This window comes from Mustela erminea, chromosome Y (assembly GCF_009829155.1).
Source record: "Mustela erminea isolate mMusErm1 chromosome Y, mMusErm1.Pri, whole genome shotgun sequence".
NCBI classification, from domain to species: Eukaryota; Metazoa; Chordata; class Mammalia; order Carnivora; family Mustelidae; genus Mustela; species Mustela erminea.
This window is the reverse complement of record NC_045636.1, coordinates 5,047,078-5,062,515: the sequence shown is the minus strand read 5'-3', so window position 1 is coordinate 5,062,515 and position 15,438 is coordinate 5,047,078. Positions and strand designations below refer to the sequence as shown.

The following is a 15,438-nucleotide window of genomic DNA, read 5'->3' as shown; positions in this document are numbered from 1 at the left end:
AAAAATTAAAAGTAAACAATTATTCCTAGTCTCACAGTGCCTCAGTCTTCAATGGTTCCAGTACATTGTATGACTACTTTTTGGAAGTCTTTTCCATTTCAGAGCTTTAGTTCTAATCAAATGTCTTACCTCAAAGCTATCTAGGGAGTAATTCTTTTTTTCATTTCTAGAACATTTAATATATATCCAAAACAGGATCTAAACACAAAGTTACCAGCTTAAATTTTATGTAGAACAATAGCTTGGACTCAAGAAACTGGAAAGTAGGTTTACTAAAGTACAGTATATGGAAAAGGGTGGTAACACAGACAAATAAGCACACATATCAAAGGCAATGTCAAACAAGGTTTTTCACTCAGGTAAGTAAGTCTAAAATACTGAGGAGGAGAAAGCATAAGGAAGGCTGTAGATTAGACTGCAACTGGAGATACTGTTGTGGCTTTATATGTATAAGAACATATAATTTCTGTTTACTTCAAGGAGAAAGGAACAGCAATGGATACTTTGTACTTGTATCTTAGGTTCTGAATACCATTTAACACTACAGGAAACTTCAAGTAAATGACTGACTCTAGAACTGGAGCAAGAAAATAAGTTCATTTGCTGGCTAAGATATAAATGCCATTTAACTCTTTTGAGGTCATTAAACCATGACTGAGTGCAGCAGCCTCAGAAATGTATCCAGAGAAAATAAATATTTTTAATAAGAAAAACTCCTTAGGAATTGAGAGGGTTAGAAACAATGTAACAGTCTACTAAAAAACAAGAAACTGGAAATAGTGGTAATAGAGGCATAAGGACAGAAAGAACTCTGAGGACATAACTAATGCTATGGAGTTATACTTTAAATACATTTTATTATTTATATTTCGCCACAATAATAAAACAACAAAAGCAATGAATTTTGAGTATTTTTTGCTTAGCCTATGATGAGCTGATAGATATCAATGTGGCTCAGTAGTTGTTTAGGCTTAACCAATGTCAACTTTTCAGGGAGTACAGCAGGAGTACTATTCTGCAAGGCGCTTGGGTGCCTCAGTCAGTTAAGCATCCGCCTTCAGCTCAGGTCATGATCCCAGGGTCCTGGGATAAGCCTGGTGCTTGGCTCCTTGCTCCCTGCTCAGCAGGGAGTATGCATCTTCTTCTGCCTCTCCCCCTGCTCATGCTTACTCTCTCTCTCTCTCAAAAAAAAAAAAGTAATCATCTGCACAAAAGAACTATAGATGAAAGCATTTTCAAAGAATATGAGAGAACATTAATTTAGTGGTGGAATGTGTTACAACTCACTGTAGTAATGTTATTTCGGGAACACAAAAAGACTTAAGAGGAAAGATTTATGAAAATAAATTTATGAAAATTTGTTATGTTTAAACCCCTTGGGCAATCTTTCATTCATTATATTATTCAATGTTATTTCGGGAACACAAAAAGACTTAAGAGGAAAGATTTATGAAAATAAATTTATGAAAATTTGTTATGTTTAAACCCCTTGGGCAATCTTTCATTCATTATATTATTCATCAGTAAGTATTCCGTGGAAAACATGTGAATTTATCATGTATTATTAAAGCAGCAGTGCCAGTAGTAAACCATTCACTTTTATGGATTTAACAACATCAGTTTTATGACTTTATGTTGGAAGTAGAACCTGGGTATCTTAAATTGCCCTACTACATGATAGTTCAATGGCTTCACAGTAATAAAGCTCAACTCTGATTTTTAAAGCACATGGTTGAGAATAAAACTACTTTGAACAAGAAAGTTTCTCTACTGTAACCAAACACTGAAAAGTTTAGAAATGTAGCTTCTGCTACAGACTTGATGTTAATAAATTTAACTTATGAGGTCCAACAATGCTTTATTTTCTTTAAAAAAAATTTTTTTTTATTTATTTGACAGACAGAGATCAAAAGTAGGCAGAAAGGCAGGCAGAGAGAGAGGAGGAAGCAGGCTCCCCGTTGAGCAGAGAGCCCAATGTGGGGCTCGATCCCAGGACCCTGGGATCATGACCTGAGCCGAGCCGAAGGCAGAGGCTTTAACCCACTCAGCCACCCAGGAGCCCCGTAACAATGCCTTTTTTTTTTTTTTTTTTAAAGATTTTATTTATTTGTCAGAGAGAGTGAGCGAGAGCGAGCACAGGCAGACAGAGTGGAAGGCAGAGTCAGAGGGAGAAGCAGTCTCCCTGCGGAGCAAGGAGCCCGATGTGGGACTTGATCCCAGGACGCTGGGATCATGACCTGAGCCGAAGGCAGCTGCTTAACCAACTGAGCCACCCAGGCGTCCCCCGTAACAATGCTTTAAATGAAAAACAGTACAGTGAAGTTATTTAGTTGCCAATATTGTTTAAATCACAAGTAATATCAAGGACTACATATTTCCCACTGCTATCAAAGTTAATACAAAAGGTAAAATATGCATTTCTATACAAACTGTATAGAAAATTTTAGAGTCAGAGTTAGAAAATATGCCTGCTATAAATTTGTAGCATTTTTCAAACACTGATGTAAGTGTAAAGAAAATCTTCTAAAACACGTTTAATTGTGCAAGTGAAGAGCTTCCATCTAGCTTAAATTTCAAAAAGATTAATCTCTAATGTACTAACATACTAAATATTAAAAGATACTGAAAAAAGGATGAAGAGAATTCTATGAATTCTTCTGTTGCACTGGTCATGAAATGATAACCAGTAGTACCTGTTTGTGGAAAAACCACATCAAAGATAAAATGTATCAAATTTATCTCTTACAGATCAGCAATAACAAATAATTGCAACTATTTTGAGGATAAGAATCACAAACTTTGAGCCCATTTAGAAAAAAAATTATACTTTCCACCAAAAATTCCATTATTCTCACAAGCAGACCAGTATTTTAAAAAATTGCACTCAAATTATTTTTAGAGTTAGAATTTTGCTAATAAAAAGTTTGTGGGGGTGGGAAGAGCCTAGGTGGCTTGTCAGTTAAGTCATCTGCTTTCACCTCAGGTCATGATCTCAAGGTCCTAGGATTAAGCTCCACATCAGGCTCCCTGCTTCTCCTTCTGCTTGTGCATGCACTTTCTCTATGTCATACAAATACATAAAAATCTTAAAAAAAAAAAAGGTTGTAGAAATTTGTTTTCTCTCTCATTACGTAAGTTCCTACATAATACTTTTCATTATGCCTCTTGGCCTGCAAAGGCAAAAATATTATCTGGCTGTTTAAAACCAAATTTTCCAATCTTTTTGCTAAATACATACTGGAGAAACTGGTGAAAACTTGAAAAGAAGTGAAACTTGAATGGGATCAGTTAGATTATAGAAATATGGTCAATGTTAATTTTTGATGGAGATGATGGTAAATGCCATCATCTGAAGGAAACACATGACTGTTGTGGGATACAATAAAAACATCAAATCAATAAATTACTCTTATATGGTTTAAGAAGAAAATGTTCTATGTGTTGTACTACCCACTTTTCTGAATTTTGCAATTACCTCAGTAATAAATAACAAATACAGGGTTTTGTCAGACATGAGATTTTTATAGAACATATAGCAAAAACACTGTAAAATGTTCATAAAATAAAAACAGAACTCTAAGAAGTAACAGAAAAGAGAGATCACAAAAATGTTACAAACTAAAAGAGAGTCAACTGAAGACACAACTAATTTTTTATTTTTTTGTTTTTTATTTTATTATTTTTTTAAAGATTTTATTATTTATTTGACAGAGATCACAAGCAGGCAGAGAGGCAGGCAGAGAGAGAGGAGGAAGCAGGCTCCCTGGTGAGCAGAGAGCCCGACGTGGGGCTCGATCCCAGGACCCTGGGATCATGACCCGAGCCTAAGGCAGAGGCTTTAACCTGCTGAGCCACCCAGGCGCCCCACAACTAATTTTTTAAAATAGATTTTATTTATTTGAGAGAGACAGTGATAGACACAGAAAGAGAGAGCACAAGTCAGGTGGAGGGACTGCTGAGCAGGGAGCCTGTTGTCGGGCTTGATCCTAGCACTGGGGGATCACCACCTGAGTCAATGGCAGATGCTTAACTTACTGAGCCTCCCTCCCAGGCGCCCCACAAATAATTTTTTTTTTTAAGATTTTATTTATTTACTTGACAGACAGAAGTCACAAGTAGGCAGAGAAGCAGGCATAAAGAGAGAGAGAGAGGAGGAAGCAGGTTCTCCGCTGAGCAGAGAGCCCGATGTGGGGCTTGATCCCAGAACTCTGGGATCATGACCTGAGCTGAAGGCAGAGGCCTAACCCACCAAGCCACCCAGATGCCCCACAAATAATTTTTTTTATAAAAGAGTTTTTTTCTTTAAGATTTTACTTTTTTAAAAATTTGACACAGAGAGAGAGCACAAGCATGGGCAGCTGGAGAGGGAGAAGAAGACTCCCTGCGGAGCGAAAAGCCCAATGTGGGGCTCAATCCCAGGACCCTGAGGATCATGACCTAAGCCGAAGGCAGATGCTTCACTGGACTAAGACACCCCACAAATAATTTTTAAAAGGAAAACTAAAATAGAGTAAGTGAGAGGCAAAACTGTTAAGTAAGACAAACTTAGCAACATTCTGCACAAATATACAACACATTCTAAAGCAAAACAAAACAAAATCTTCAAAAGCACAAATAAAGCCACAAAAGAAAAAAGGAAAAATTAACCTTTTCACCAGTAAGATCCACTGAACACTCATCAACAAAAGATATACATCTATATCCTCCCCAAGGCACTTATCGTTAAGATTTCAGAACTCAAGGGAAACAAAACAAAACAAAGCAAAACAAACAAACAAACAAAAATCCCAGCCTTTCCAAACATAAAAACAGCTCAATCTTCCCACCAAACAACACTGCTATGGAACTATAATGGAACAAATATTCAACCTTCAACTCTATGTTCAAACTAATGCATGTAAAAAACAAGAACAAAATGAAAAAATATATATTCCTTTGAGTGAGATTTTAGTTGTATTCAGATGAACAATCTTTAAAAAAAAAAAGGTGCTTCCCTTTAAATACCCTTTATTAGGAGGACGTGCTTCAGCAAGATGAGAACTAACCCAACCAAGAAACATCACAAAAGAACAGAGCAGGATGCACCAAAAGAAGTCTATTCAAAGAGGTCCCAGAACAGTAACTGTATCAAAGAAAAAAAATGCACTAAAGGAAAAGGAGGAAACACACAAGAAAGTAAGATACAACATGTGACTATGTGGAAAATTGTTTTAAAAATTAGAGCAATGTGAGAAACTTAGTAATAAATGTCATAGAAAACTAAGTGAATATAAGGGATGAATTTAAAAATCTAGAACAAACAAGTGTGAACAACCTAGGAAATGAAAATATTTTCATGTAGTGTTGAGTCACTGTGTTGTATACCTGAAACTCAAGTAACACTATATTTAACTATTTTGGAATTGAAGTAGAAATTAAAAAAAATAAAATAGAAAATATTTTAACAGTCTTTTAAAAATGTTAGCAAATTTTTAGATGTAGAGATTGCTTTAAAAAATATATTGCTGAGATCAGAATATATAAATAAAAATATAATATAAATAAATATAAATAAAAATATAATATAAATAAATATAAATAAAAATATAATGCTGAGATCAGAAGTCACACACTCCCACTAACTGAGCCAGCCACTCTTATGCTAAATATTCTTTCTATCTCATGTACTTGTCAACATCCAAGGGGAAGAGGATTGGGGGGTGGTGGTGGAGAAAGTCAGACAATTTTCTTACCTGGGGGCATAAGTTTCATAAGTATTCTTGCTCCATCCCTAAGAGATGGCATATTTAGACTGCTACCTAAATCTGCAATTTGCCAAAGGAAAGATATGTATCTGGGATGCAGTGACATCATCTGGAATATAGAAAACAAAAAGATTTCTCTATAACTAAGTTTAAGAGATTTTTGTTACTTAAAATTAATCTATTCACTAACCCCAAATAAGCTTTCTACCTACCACATCTGCATTTTTACTACCTGAAATTTATCTGCCTTCCCCATCCTTTCATTTTCAAAAATCCACTGTTCCCCTATGACACAAGCTTAATAATTTACTATGTTTTCCAAGCTATGTTGAGTAATTTCTTTGCACCGGTTGTTCTATTGTTTTGTAAACTCTAAGTTTCATATAGCACTCAGACATTTATACAAAAGGGACTTCACCCCTTGAGGGGTAAAGACTGTTGATAATCTCTAATCTTATTGTTAAAAGGACTCAAATTCCTCTAACATTGAAGGAGCTGGTGTTACTGCAGCTGTGACAATTCTTAAGAGGTGGAGGGATGAGAAAACATGAAGAAATTACGCAGTTATTCTTTACGTATGAAAAATACTAAGAATTAGAGAAGAATAGCAGATTATCTATTTCTTTAAAAATAGTTCTCTCCCCCCCCAAAAAAAAAAAAAAAATAGTTCTCTCCCCAAAAGGACTTATAGTAGAATTTCATTCAGGTATTTATTTAATAGTATGTTATAGTTCAACTGTAACAGATTCTATCTAAACGTAATACTGTATCTACGGAGAAATTTTATTTTAAATTAAAAAATTAAAAAATATTCATGCAGAAGTTAATACTTCACTGCATATGTATATATATATATATATATATATTTGACATTTGCCACATTTATGAACTTGTAAACTGCTTATAAAAAGAACCATTCTACATTTCTTTCTATCTGCAGAGCAAAGTATAATGCTTTGCATATAGTAGTTAACTTACCACCCCAGGCAAACAGTTTTCCACTTCTGGATTGGGACCATCACTGTAGTGATTACAGTGGTTGCCAGGTGATCCAGGTGAAGAATCAGAAGAACTATCAGGGCTTGACGGCATATTGGAACTTACTTGTGTAAGTTTAGCGGTAATTACCTAAAAATGAGAAAACATATTAGTAGCAAAGACAAAATACTTCCACAAAATACATAAACTTGATATACTAGAGGCTAAAAAATATATTATGGTTTAATCTTAGAAATATTTAAAAAGTAATGTTCAAAAAAAACCATTTGGTAGTTTATTTTCTGCACTATACAAGTATGATGATGCCTATCTTTTTCAGGATTATAACCCAAAAACTTAATGGAGAAAACTGAGCTTAAGTCTCATTAAACATTTACTGAATGAATAAAAAACAGCTTCAATGTTTAATTCTTTGGGAGTATTTTTTTTAAAAAATATTTTATTTATTTATTGATAGAGATCACAAGTAGGCAAGAGAGACATGCAGAGAGAGAAAGGGATGCAGGCTCCCGGCTGAGCGGAGAGTCCGATTCAGGGCTCGATCCCAGGACCCTGGGATCATGACCTGAGCCAAAGGCAGGCACCCCCCTCTTTGGCAGTATCTGAAAATTTTGTATGTACTTACTGATTTATCTTTTAAGTTTAATTGTCCTATTAGCTTTCTGTCATCTTCAGAATCCACTAGCTCACCACCCACAAAGAGTTCAATTTTTGTATGGGCTGCATTTGCTTTAATACGGTTGAGAATACATCGTCGTACAGAACCAACCGTATCATTTGTATGAGACCATACGTCAAGGTCATCAACCTGTCTGCCATGGTTTGGAAATCGAACTATAAGAGAGAGGTGTTTACCACGGAATGCTCTAAAAAAAAAAAAAAAATATATATATATATATTTTTATGTAATTTATATATATATAAATACATTAAAAAAAAGTACAGTCATATTCAGCAGCCTACCAACAACATGAAGCTTCTCTTATTATGAGGAAGATAGTTAAATTTACTTTTTTTAGACTATTAAAAATACCTGTTTCTGTAAGTTACGAACATTAGTTAATTTTGGAAATACAATATGGTTATATTCCACTGTGGTTAATCTTCGTTTCTATGGCTGCAGAACCAGAGATTTCCACTTTATGCTAATTAGTAATAGACATTAGTTAATTTAAAGCTACAAAAGTTTAATACACTAAGAGTATTTTCAAAGATAGAAGGGATGCACTTCAAAGTATCAACAGAAATGTTAAAATGCACATTTCCTTAAACATTCACAAAAATTCTTAAAAACAGTCACTCAAACATACTTATCTTGCAATGCTCTCTTCTCACAGATAAGATCCAAAACAAAAATATTCAAGAAGCATTTTATATTATTCATAATAGTGATCACAATTTTAAAAAATCTGATAGTACTTACTCTATAAACTTCTCCCAACTCTAAAAATGCCATTTGAACTATTTTTAAATAATTCAGCTTGCTGTCTACTTAATTTACGATTATCTGATCCATAGTGTATAAAATTGAATTTATTTATAATTATACTAATAAATAATTTAGTAAATTATTTATTTTATAGTAGTTCCCAAATCTAAAAATTTAGCAAAGACCATTTCAAGACTTTCTTATTCATATCTATTAAATAAATAGATTTTAAGAATTTTATTTTTACTAGTGTGAATGAGTATCATTAAAATAAAAATACACAGTAGCTATAAAATATCATTCCCACTTAGTAGATGGTAATAGCTTGGAACCAAATCAAACAAGATAGGAAGGGAGGTAGGAAGAAAAGAAAATAAACAAAGTAAAGAGAAGAAAAAAAAAGAAAAATTGTACTTAATAACGGATAATGCCTAACTAAAATATAAATCAAAATTTTCTACTCAAAAGAAAAATATATCTATGAGAATGCAAAAAAATGTTTTTAAAAGACAAGACACAGAAATCCAGAATGAAAATTTCTTTATTGCCCTTTTAACCCATAAAAGTCATTTTTTTCCTAACTAATTGGCTAGGAAAATAATAAATGACTACAAATTAACTAGTGGATTAATTTCTTACAAACCTTGACATAGGCAGAATCGTTCTTTCCTCATGATAATCGCTGTCACATTCATTTATATATTCCCTTAAAACAGTTAATACTCGAACCATTCGAATGGCTTCCTGTCTTGCACAATTAATATTGTCTTCATCACCATCCAAAACACACAATGTATCATATGAGGCTTTCAAACGATCAAAGCAAGATTGGATGAAGTCTTCATGGATAACCACCTATAAATAATAGGCCCAAGAAAGAGATGAAGTTGCTTAAAAACAAATATGGCAGTCAGTAATCTGAAAAAGTGAAATAAAATTTCAACCTGTAGGTAACTATCAGTTCTATATTTATATACTATACATAACATAATACTTATAAGGAAGCCGACAACAAGAAAATGAGAAATTAAACAATGTTATTATTAAAAACAAAACAAGGAAAAAATGTTTGGTACCTAATGTCCAATAAGTCAAACTTCTGGCTACGTCAACATAAAAAATGTTGTTGTTCAATGTAATACCAACCACCTAAGGGTAACTTCCAAATGAACATTCTTTCAGTTAGTATTTTTAAGGGACAAATGTGGATTGAAGTCTTAAATATTTTGACAGAGTTAAAAAATTAATTTCTAGTTGTAAGTTACACTAGAGCACTTCTGACTTAGCTGAAGAAGTTGTTTTTATGCACTTAAATCTCACCTGATTGACCTGTAACCTGGGACCAAGGTTTGTATATATCTCTTTAAGGAGATCTATGGCTCTGTTGGCAATGTCATCATTACTCTGAATCACAACCTAGATCCAAAAATTTGAGTATTAGTAACATTCAAGAACTATTTTAATTTGGCACTTAAAATGAAGCAATATAAAATTAAATAAACTTGAAAATAAACAACGAAAATATCTAAAAGGTAGGTGTTCTAGAAATTTGATTAAAATTTTATTTTAGAGAACTTTGATTAAAAATGAAAAGGATAAAATAAAATTCAATCAGTATTATTTAACTCTGCAACTGGTAGACAAGCTGTGAGATTTTCAAGGAGCAATTCAACTATTATTATATAATTCTTTTAATAGAGGTTACTGATTTTTTTAAAAAAAGATTTTATTTATTTGACAGAAAGAGATCACAAGTAGGCAGAGATACAGGCAGAGAGACAGAGGAAGTGAAGCAGACTCCTCACAGAGCAGAGAGCCCAATGTGGGGCTCAATCCCAGGGCCCCGGGATCATGACCTGAGCTGAAGGCAGAGGCTTTAACCTACTGAACCACTCAGGTGCCTTGAGGTTATTGATTTTTTTTTAAAAAGATTTTATTTATTTATTTGATAGAGAGAAATCACAAGTAGATGGAGAGGCAGGCAGAGAGAGAGAGGGTAGCAGGCTCCCTGCTAAGCAGAGAGCCCGATGGGGGACTCGATCCCAGGACCCTGAGCCGAAGGCAGCGGCTTAACCCACTGAGTCACCCAGGCGCCCGAGGTTATTGTTTTTTTTTTTTTTTTAAAGGTTTTTATTTATTTATTTGACAGACAGAGATCACAAGTAGGCAGAGAGGTAGGCAGAGAGAGAGAGAGAGAGAGAGAGAGAGAGAGAGAGGGAAGCAGGCTCCCTGCGGAGCAGAGAGCCCGATGCGGGGCTCGATCCCAAGACCCTGAGATCATGACCTGAGCCGAAGGCAGCAGCCCAACCCACTGAGCCACCCAGGCGCCCCGAGGTTATTGATTTTTAACAAAATTTGAAAATTGGTTGGTGACTTTAATGAAAAATGACAGAAAATCTTAATTGATAGTTTGCAAAAAATACAAAGAACAAAAACTCAATACAACAAAAATATAGTAAAAGTTGAAATACATAACTTAAAACAGGTTAGATTTAAGATGGCAGCATGATTTATTTATACTACCAAAATGGCAATGTTAGCCTTAAACAGAATACAATTAAACTCTTCTTTCCCATATACTTAAAAACATAAAAAATTAAAGTGTCAATAAAGGTATTAACTCAAAATTCCTCCCAAATAAAAGTCTTCTCTTCTATCCATTATTCATCTTGGCAGTAAACATACAGTAACTCCTAAGAGCTAATCTAAGTAAAAGAGACAGTAACTTTCATGAGGGGTGGATGAAAAATGTGTGGGTAGACAATGAATGGTATATTCATATGCATCTGAAAAGATTCTGGATTAAGTCAAACAAGAACACCAGTGGTAGATGGTAAAAGAAAAAATGAAGGGGAAAAAGCCCCAAGTAACTCGCAAACAGAAGTGACATAGTAAGAGACTGAAGATGAACAATTTCTTCCCCCAGATTTCCTATGACAAGCATCAAAGCAGGTGATAAATACAAATATCTTACAGGCAAAATTATGATTTAAGTGTATTTAAAAGACGACCTCGGGTACAATGTCTGCAAACAAGAGAGAAGTAGTAACTTCTCACTTACCCTCCAAAGGTAGTCCAATCCTATTAGTTCCAAATCATCCATCATATAGGCTCTTCTTTTTGCTACTAGTTTCCCTTCACGACAATTAACTGCTTTGAAGAATCGCTCAAAACATTTCATTCCATTTTCAGTTAAAAGGGAGGGATCAAGCTGAAGCACATTGCTTTCAAAGAAGTCCTTATTAATATCAGGATCTAAGTCTGGTTCATCCCCCATTAACTTGGAATACCACTTAAAACAGGCTTCACGATCACAAAGGTAAACTGCATTCTCTGCTAAGCATTTCCATATTTGTTTTGCCTGAGGAGCACAGAGCCACAGTTGGCCGTCCTTCAATAAAAATCTTGGAAAAATTTAAAAAGTCAGTTATTAGATCTACGCAATCCCCAAACATAATTTCTTTCAATATATGCCTGAAGTTACATTTATCACAATTAAAATTTTATTACAGTTTAAAGAGCTATTCTTTCAAAAGAACTTATAGAGAGCAGTAAAAAAATAAACTCATTTACTTAACAAGCATAACACGCGTCAGCTACATGACTTCACCTCAATATTAAAATTTCTTCCTTGTTCTGTTCTCTACAAGATCAGCTTTTGCAGTCAAATGATCTTCCCCTCCGGAGCTATACCCCCCAAGATCAGCTTTTGAAGCCAGATATTGATTTAGTTTCCTATTTTTATATGGCTTCACCAGAAAATGGTGTATTACACTAAATAACTTTCAGAGTTAAGTGAATGTTATTTAAGCTCATTTCTATGTTAATAATCATTAGTATAATATTCAGTGATGTTCTCCAGAGCTTTTAATTTTGCCACTATTAAAGTCATTATGTCATTATAAAGTAAAATTATGATGGTTCCGGTTTAAGTAGTCTCTTTCTTCAGATTCTAGTTTCCTCTAGCTAGAAGTTGCTCCACCCACTGTTTACTATTTCTATGAATAACTGAAAGGAAACAGAAGCTAATTTTGCGTTTAATTCTTACTTAACAAATCATAGAGACTTCATGTCCAACAGAGTATGATGTATTTATTTAATGTCTGTGAGTTTGTTTTGGGTGTTAACTATATGTTCTCCAACATCTCCTTAATTATAAGTCTGTGTATAAAGAGCCTTTTAGCTTTTAATCCTTCACACCTTCATATGTAACTGAACAACAAAAGGCCCAGAAAAATAAAACACAAAAAATGCATTATTGTTTGCAGTGAAATGCAAAACTTTTCAAACTAAAACTCCCAGTAACTTTGGCAACTTTGGTAGTAACTTTACTGGTGTCACAGAAACACAGATTTTATTGTTAATTTATTAATAGAGTAGATAAATTCCAAACCATTTTTCTCTTCCAGTAGACCAAGAGATACAATATATACCCATCAACAATAGCCCACTACAGGTGATTTTAAAAAAAGGGCCCTTTAAGGAAATGTCATAAAATTTGATAACTAGAATTTTTCTCAAATTCAAATGACATAAACACTAATACTGGAGAAGATGAGATCAATTCAACATATTATAAAATTGTTAAATGTATATGTCAATCTAAATATTTCTCCTTAAGTTATTATATGGTTCAGTAACAGAAATATAGTATACAACATAATCCAAAGAGAAAATTCCCCCAAATTAATATCTGAAAATAATAAATAGAACAGATTTTATGAAAAAAAAAAAAACCTCAGTATTTTTTTGACAATACTTTTGATTCAAATATGCTTTTTCTCCTAGGATCTGGTAATTGCACTCCCAAGAAATCTCTCATTATTTAAGCTACATATACATATCCACACACACAGGTCATTAAATACTAAATATACCAATTCAGCCTAACACAAATTTAGTTTTGTTTTTTTAAAAGACAGGCAATTTTTCCTCAATCACCTCTGAATGTTATTTTAGATTAACTTTTGTTAGCCATTGTTAGGATAAACAAAGCACCCAAAGCACACCAAAACCCCTATTCCTTACTGTCATGACAGCCTTAATGAAAATGTAGTTCCCTAGAGCTGTTTTTGTCTTATACTTCGAAATATGAGAACGTATAATGATCAATTTTTATTTCTAACATAAATATAAACTATATTCTAAAACTTAAAATGTGCTGTCTTCAAAAAAAGACAAAACTTAAAGCTTAGCAAATAATTCAAAAGTATTTAAAAATGAACACATAGGAAATGTTACATTAAGTTTTGGCAATGCTTTTTATGTGGGAAAATATTCATCTGCAGGGTGGAATGGCCACGTTAAGTACAGGTATAATGAATATCAACACTGCTTTTTTATCTGTGCCTTCAAGAGAACAGCACTAGCTGCTTAAAACCAACCTAAGGAAGTTAAGCCGTTCTTGGACTTCTTGAACATGACTGTATCTACTTCCATGCCTTACAGTTTGTGGGTCATAGTCTTCATGGTCTGCAAATTAATAAAAATTATGCATAATACACATATATATCCACATCACTGTTAACTTTTACTAAAAGAATTTATAAAGTCAATAATCACTTATCAGGCAACCTGTAATAGTAGTATTCACATATATCCAATTTTCCCCACAAAATTAACATTTTACATAGCCAAAAGAAAAATAAAATTCACTGATGTGCAATCAAAAATTTTTCAGCACAACTCTCTTTCATTCTTCATATACTGAAGCATTTGTGAATAAAGTTTATGATTTTTTTCCCTTCATTTTCCCCCATTAATACTAAAACTTTTCTTATAGGGAAAGAATTCTAGAGTAAAAATATCACTAAAGGCACTCATAAAAAATTAGGGTGACTAAGGCACTACTGTAGTTGATAAAGTTATCAAGGTACTCCAATACCAGAGTACCAATGTCTCTAACAGCCTCAGATATTAAAAAAACTTACCATCCCAGTATGATTACAAAAACAAATATAACCAGGTCTAGTCTCAGTGGGAAATCCTTTTTTTTTTTTAAAAAAGATTTTATTTATTTATTTATTTGACAGAGAAAGAGAGAGAGAGAGAGATATCACAAGTAGGCAGAGAGAGAGGGAAGCAGGCTCCCTGATGAGCAGAGAGCCTGATGCGGGGTTCGATCCCAGGACCCTGAGATCATGACCCGAGCCGAAGGCAGAGGCTTTAAACCACTGAGCCACCCAGGCGCCCCAAGGAAATCCTATTTTTAAAACACAGGATTAGTACTTTGGATTTCCTTTATTAACATCATATATGCTAGGTGAAAAATCTTCAGAGTCAGTGAAAAAGCAAAGGAGAAAATTAAAAAGTACATCTGTCCTAGAAATATTATGTATGCTATTATGTGTGTATGTGAGATGTTTTACTCAAAAAGGAAGAAGTCAATTCAGACTTATAAAAACTTTTTTTTTTAAAAGATTTTATTTGTTTATTTGACAGAGAGAGATCACAAATAGGCAGAGAGGCAGGCAGAGAGAGAGAGGGAAGCAGGCTCCCTGATGAGCAGAGAGCCTGATGTGGAACTCAATCCCAGGACCCAAGATCATGACCTGGAAGACAGAGGCTTAATCCACTGAGCAACCCCAGCGCCCATTATAAAAACCTTTTCTTAAAAAAAAAAATTCTCCTAAGTCTGTTTATTCAGTATTAGGTAAAAGAACATCGTAGAAGAATTACAATGCTTGGATAAAGCCCTCTGCCTGGAATCAAGCTGGTATGTAGAACAGAAGATGGGGCAATCAAATGCCTCCATCAAGTATGGTCAGTCAGAAATCAGACATTTATTTCAAACTTTTGAAGCAAGGTATAAAGGATTTAGAAATTATACAATTCCTTTCCAGTTGTAAGTACTGGTAAGTGTGTTATATATCTCTTAGAACTTGACTGTGTCAATAATGGTACCGAAGAATTCTAATCCTTTTAAAATTGTTAAAGGCAAACCAAAATTTCCAATTTTTTTTTCAGATTTTCCACATCAGAAAAACTGCAATTGGATATAAAACTGTGAATTGCTACAAAGATGAATAATATAGAATATTTGGCAATGCTGTGTCAATTTCAGTAAAGAAAGGAGACCCACATATAATGACTGTTTTAAACTTTCCTTATAAGTAAGCATGTCAGTGATTTTTTAGTACTTCTTGAGAGACATCAACTGATCAAATCTTAAGCTTCAAAATTCTAGAAATTTTTTTCCCACTACATGTTCAGAGCACTGAACTTGAAGTACTATGAGACTAAACTGTGGACTACCACTTTTCTGCT

The 15,438-nt window shown here is 33.8% G+C and overlaps 1 protein-coding gene across 2 annotated transcripts in view; it reads right to left on the bottom strand.

Moving 5' to 3' along the window:
- Window positions 1-15,438, bottom strand: part of LOC116583895 (probable ubiquitin carboxyl-terminal hydrolase FAF-X) — a 138,436-nt gene that overhangs the window by 68,667 nt on the left and 54,331 nt on the right. For both annotated transcript variants that reach the window (XM_032331881.1, XM_032331882.1), the window contains exons 15-21: window positions 13,557-13,644; window positions 11,234-11,576; window positions 9,493-9,588; window positions 8,816-9,027; window positions 7,369-7,609; window positions 6,723-6,872; window positions 5,733-5,853 (exon numbers count right to left, since the gene is read on the bottom strand). In XM_032331881.1, the coding sequence (XP_032187772.1) occupies window positions 5,733-5,853; window positions 6,723-6,872; window positions 7,369-7,609; window positions 8,816-9,027; window positions 9,493-9,588; window positions 11,234-11,576; window positions 13,557-13,644 (1,251 nt within the window). The remainder of the gene's footprint in view (window positions 1-5,732; window positions 5,854-6,722; window positions 6,873-7,368; window positions 7,610-8,815; window positions 9,028-9,492; window positions 9,589-11,233; window positions 11,577-13,556; window positions 13,645-15,438) is intronic.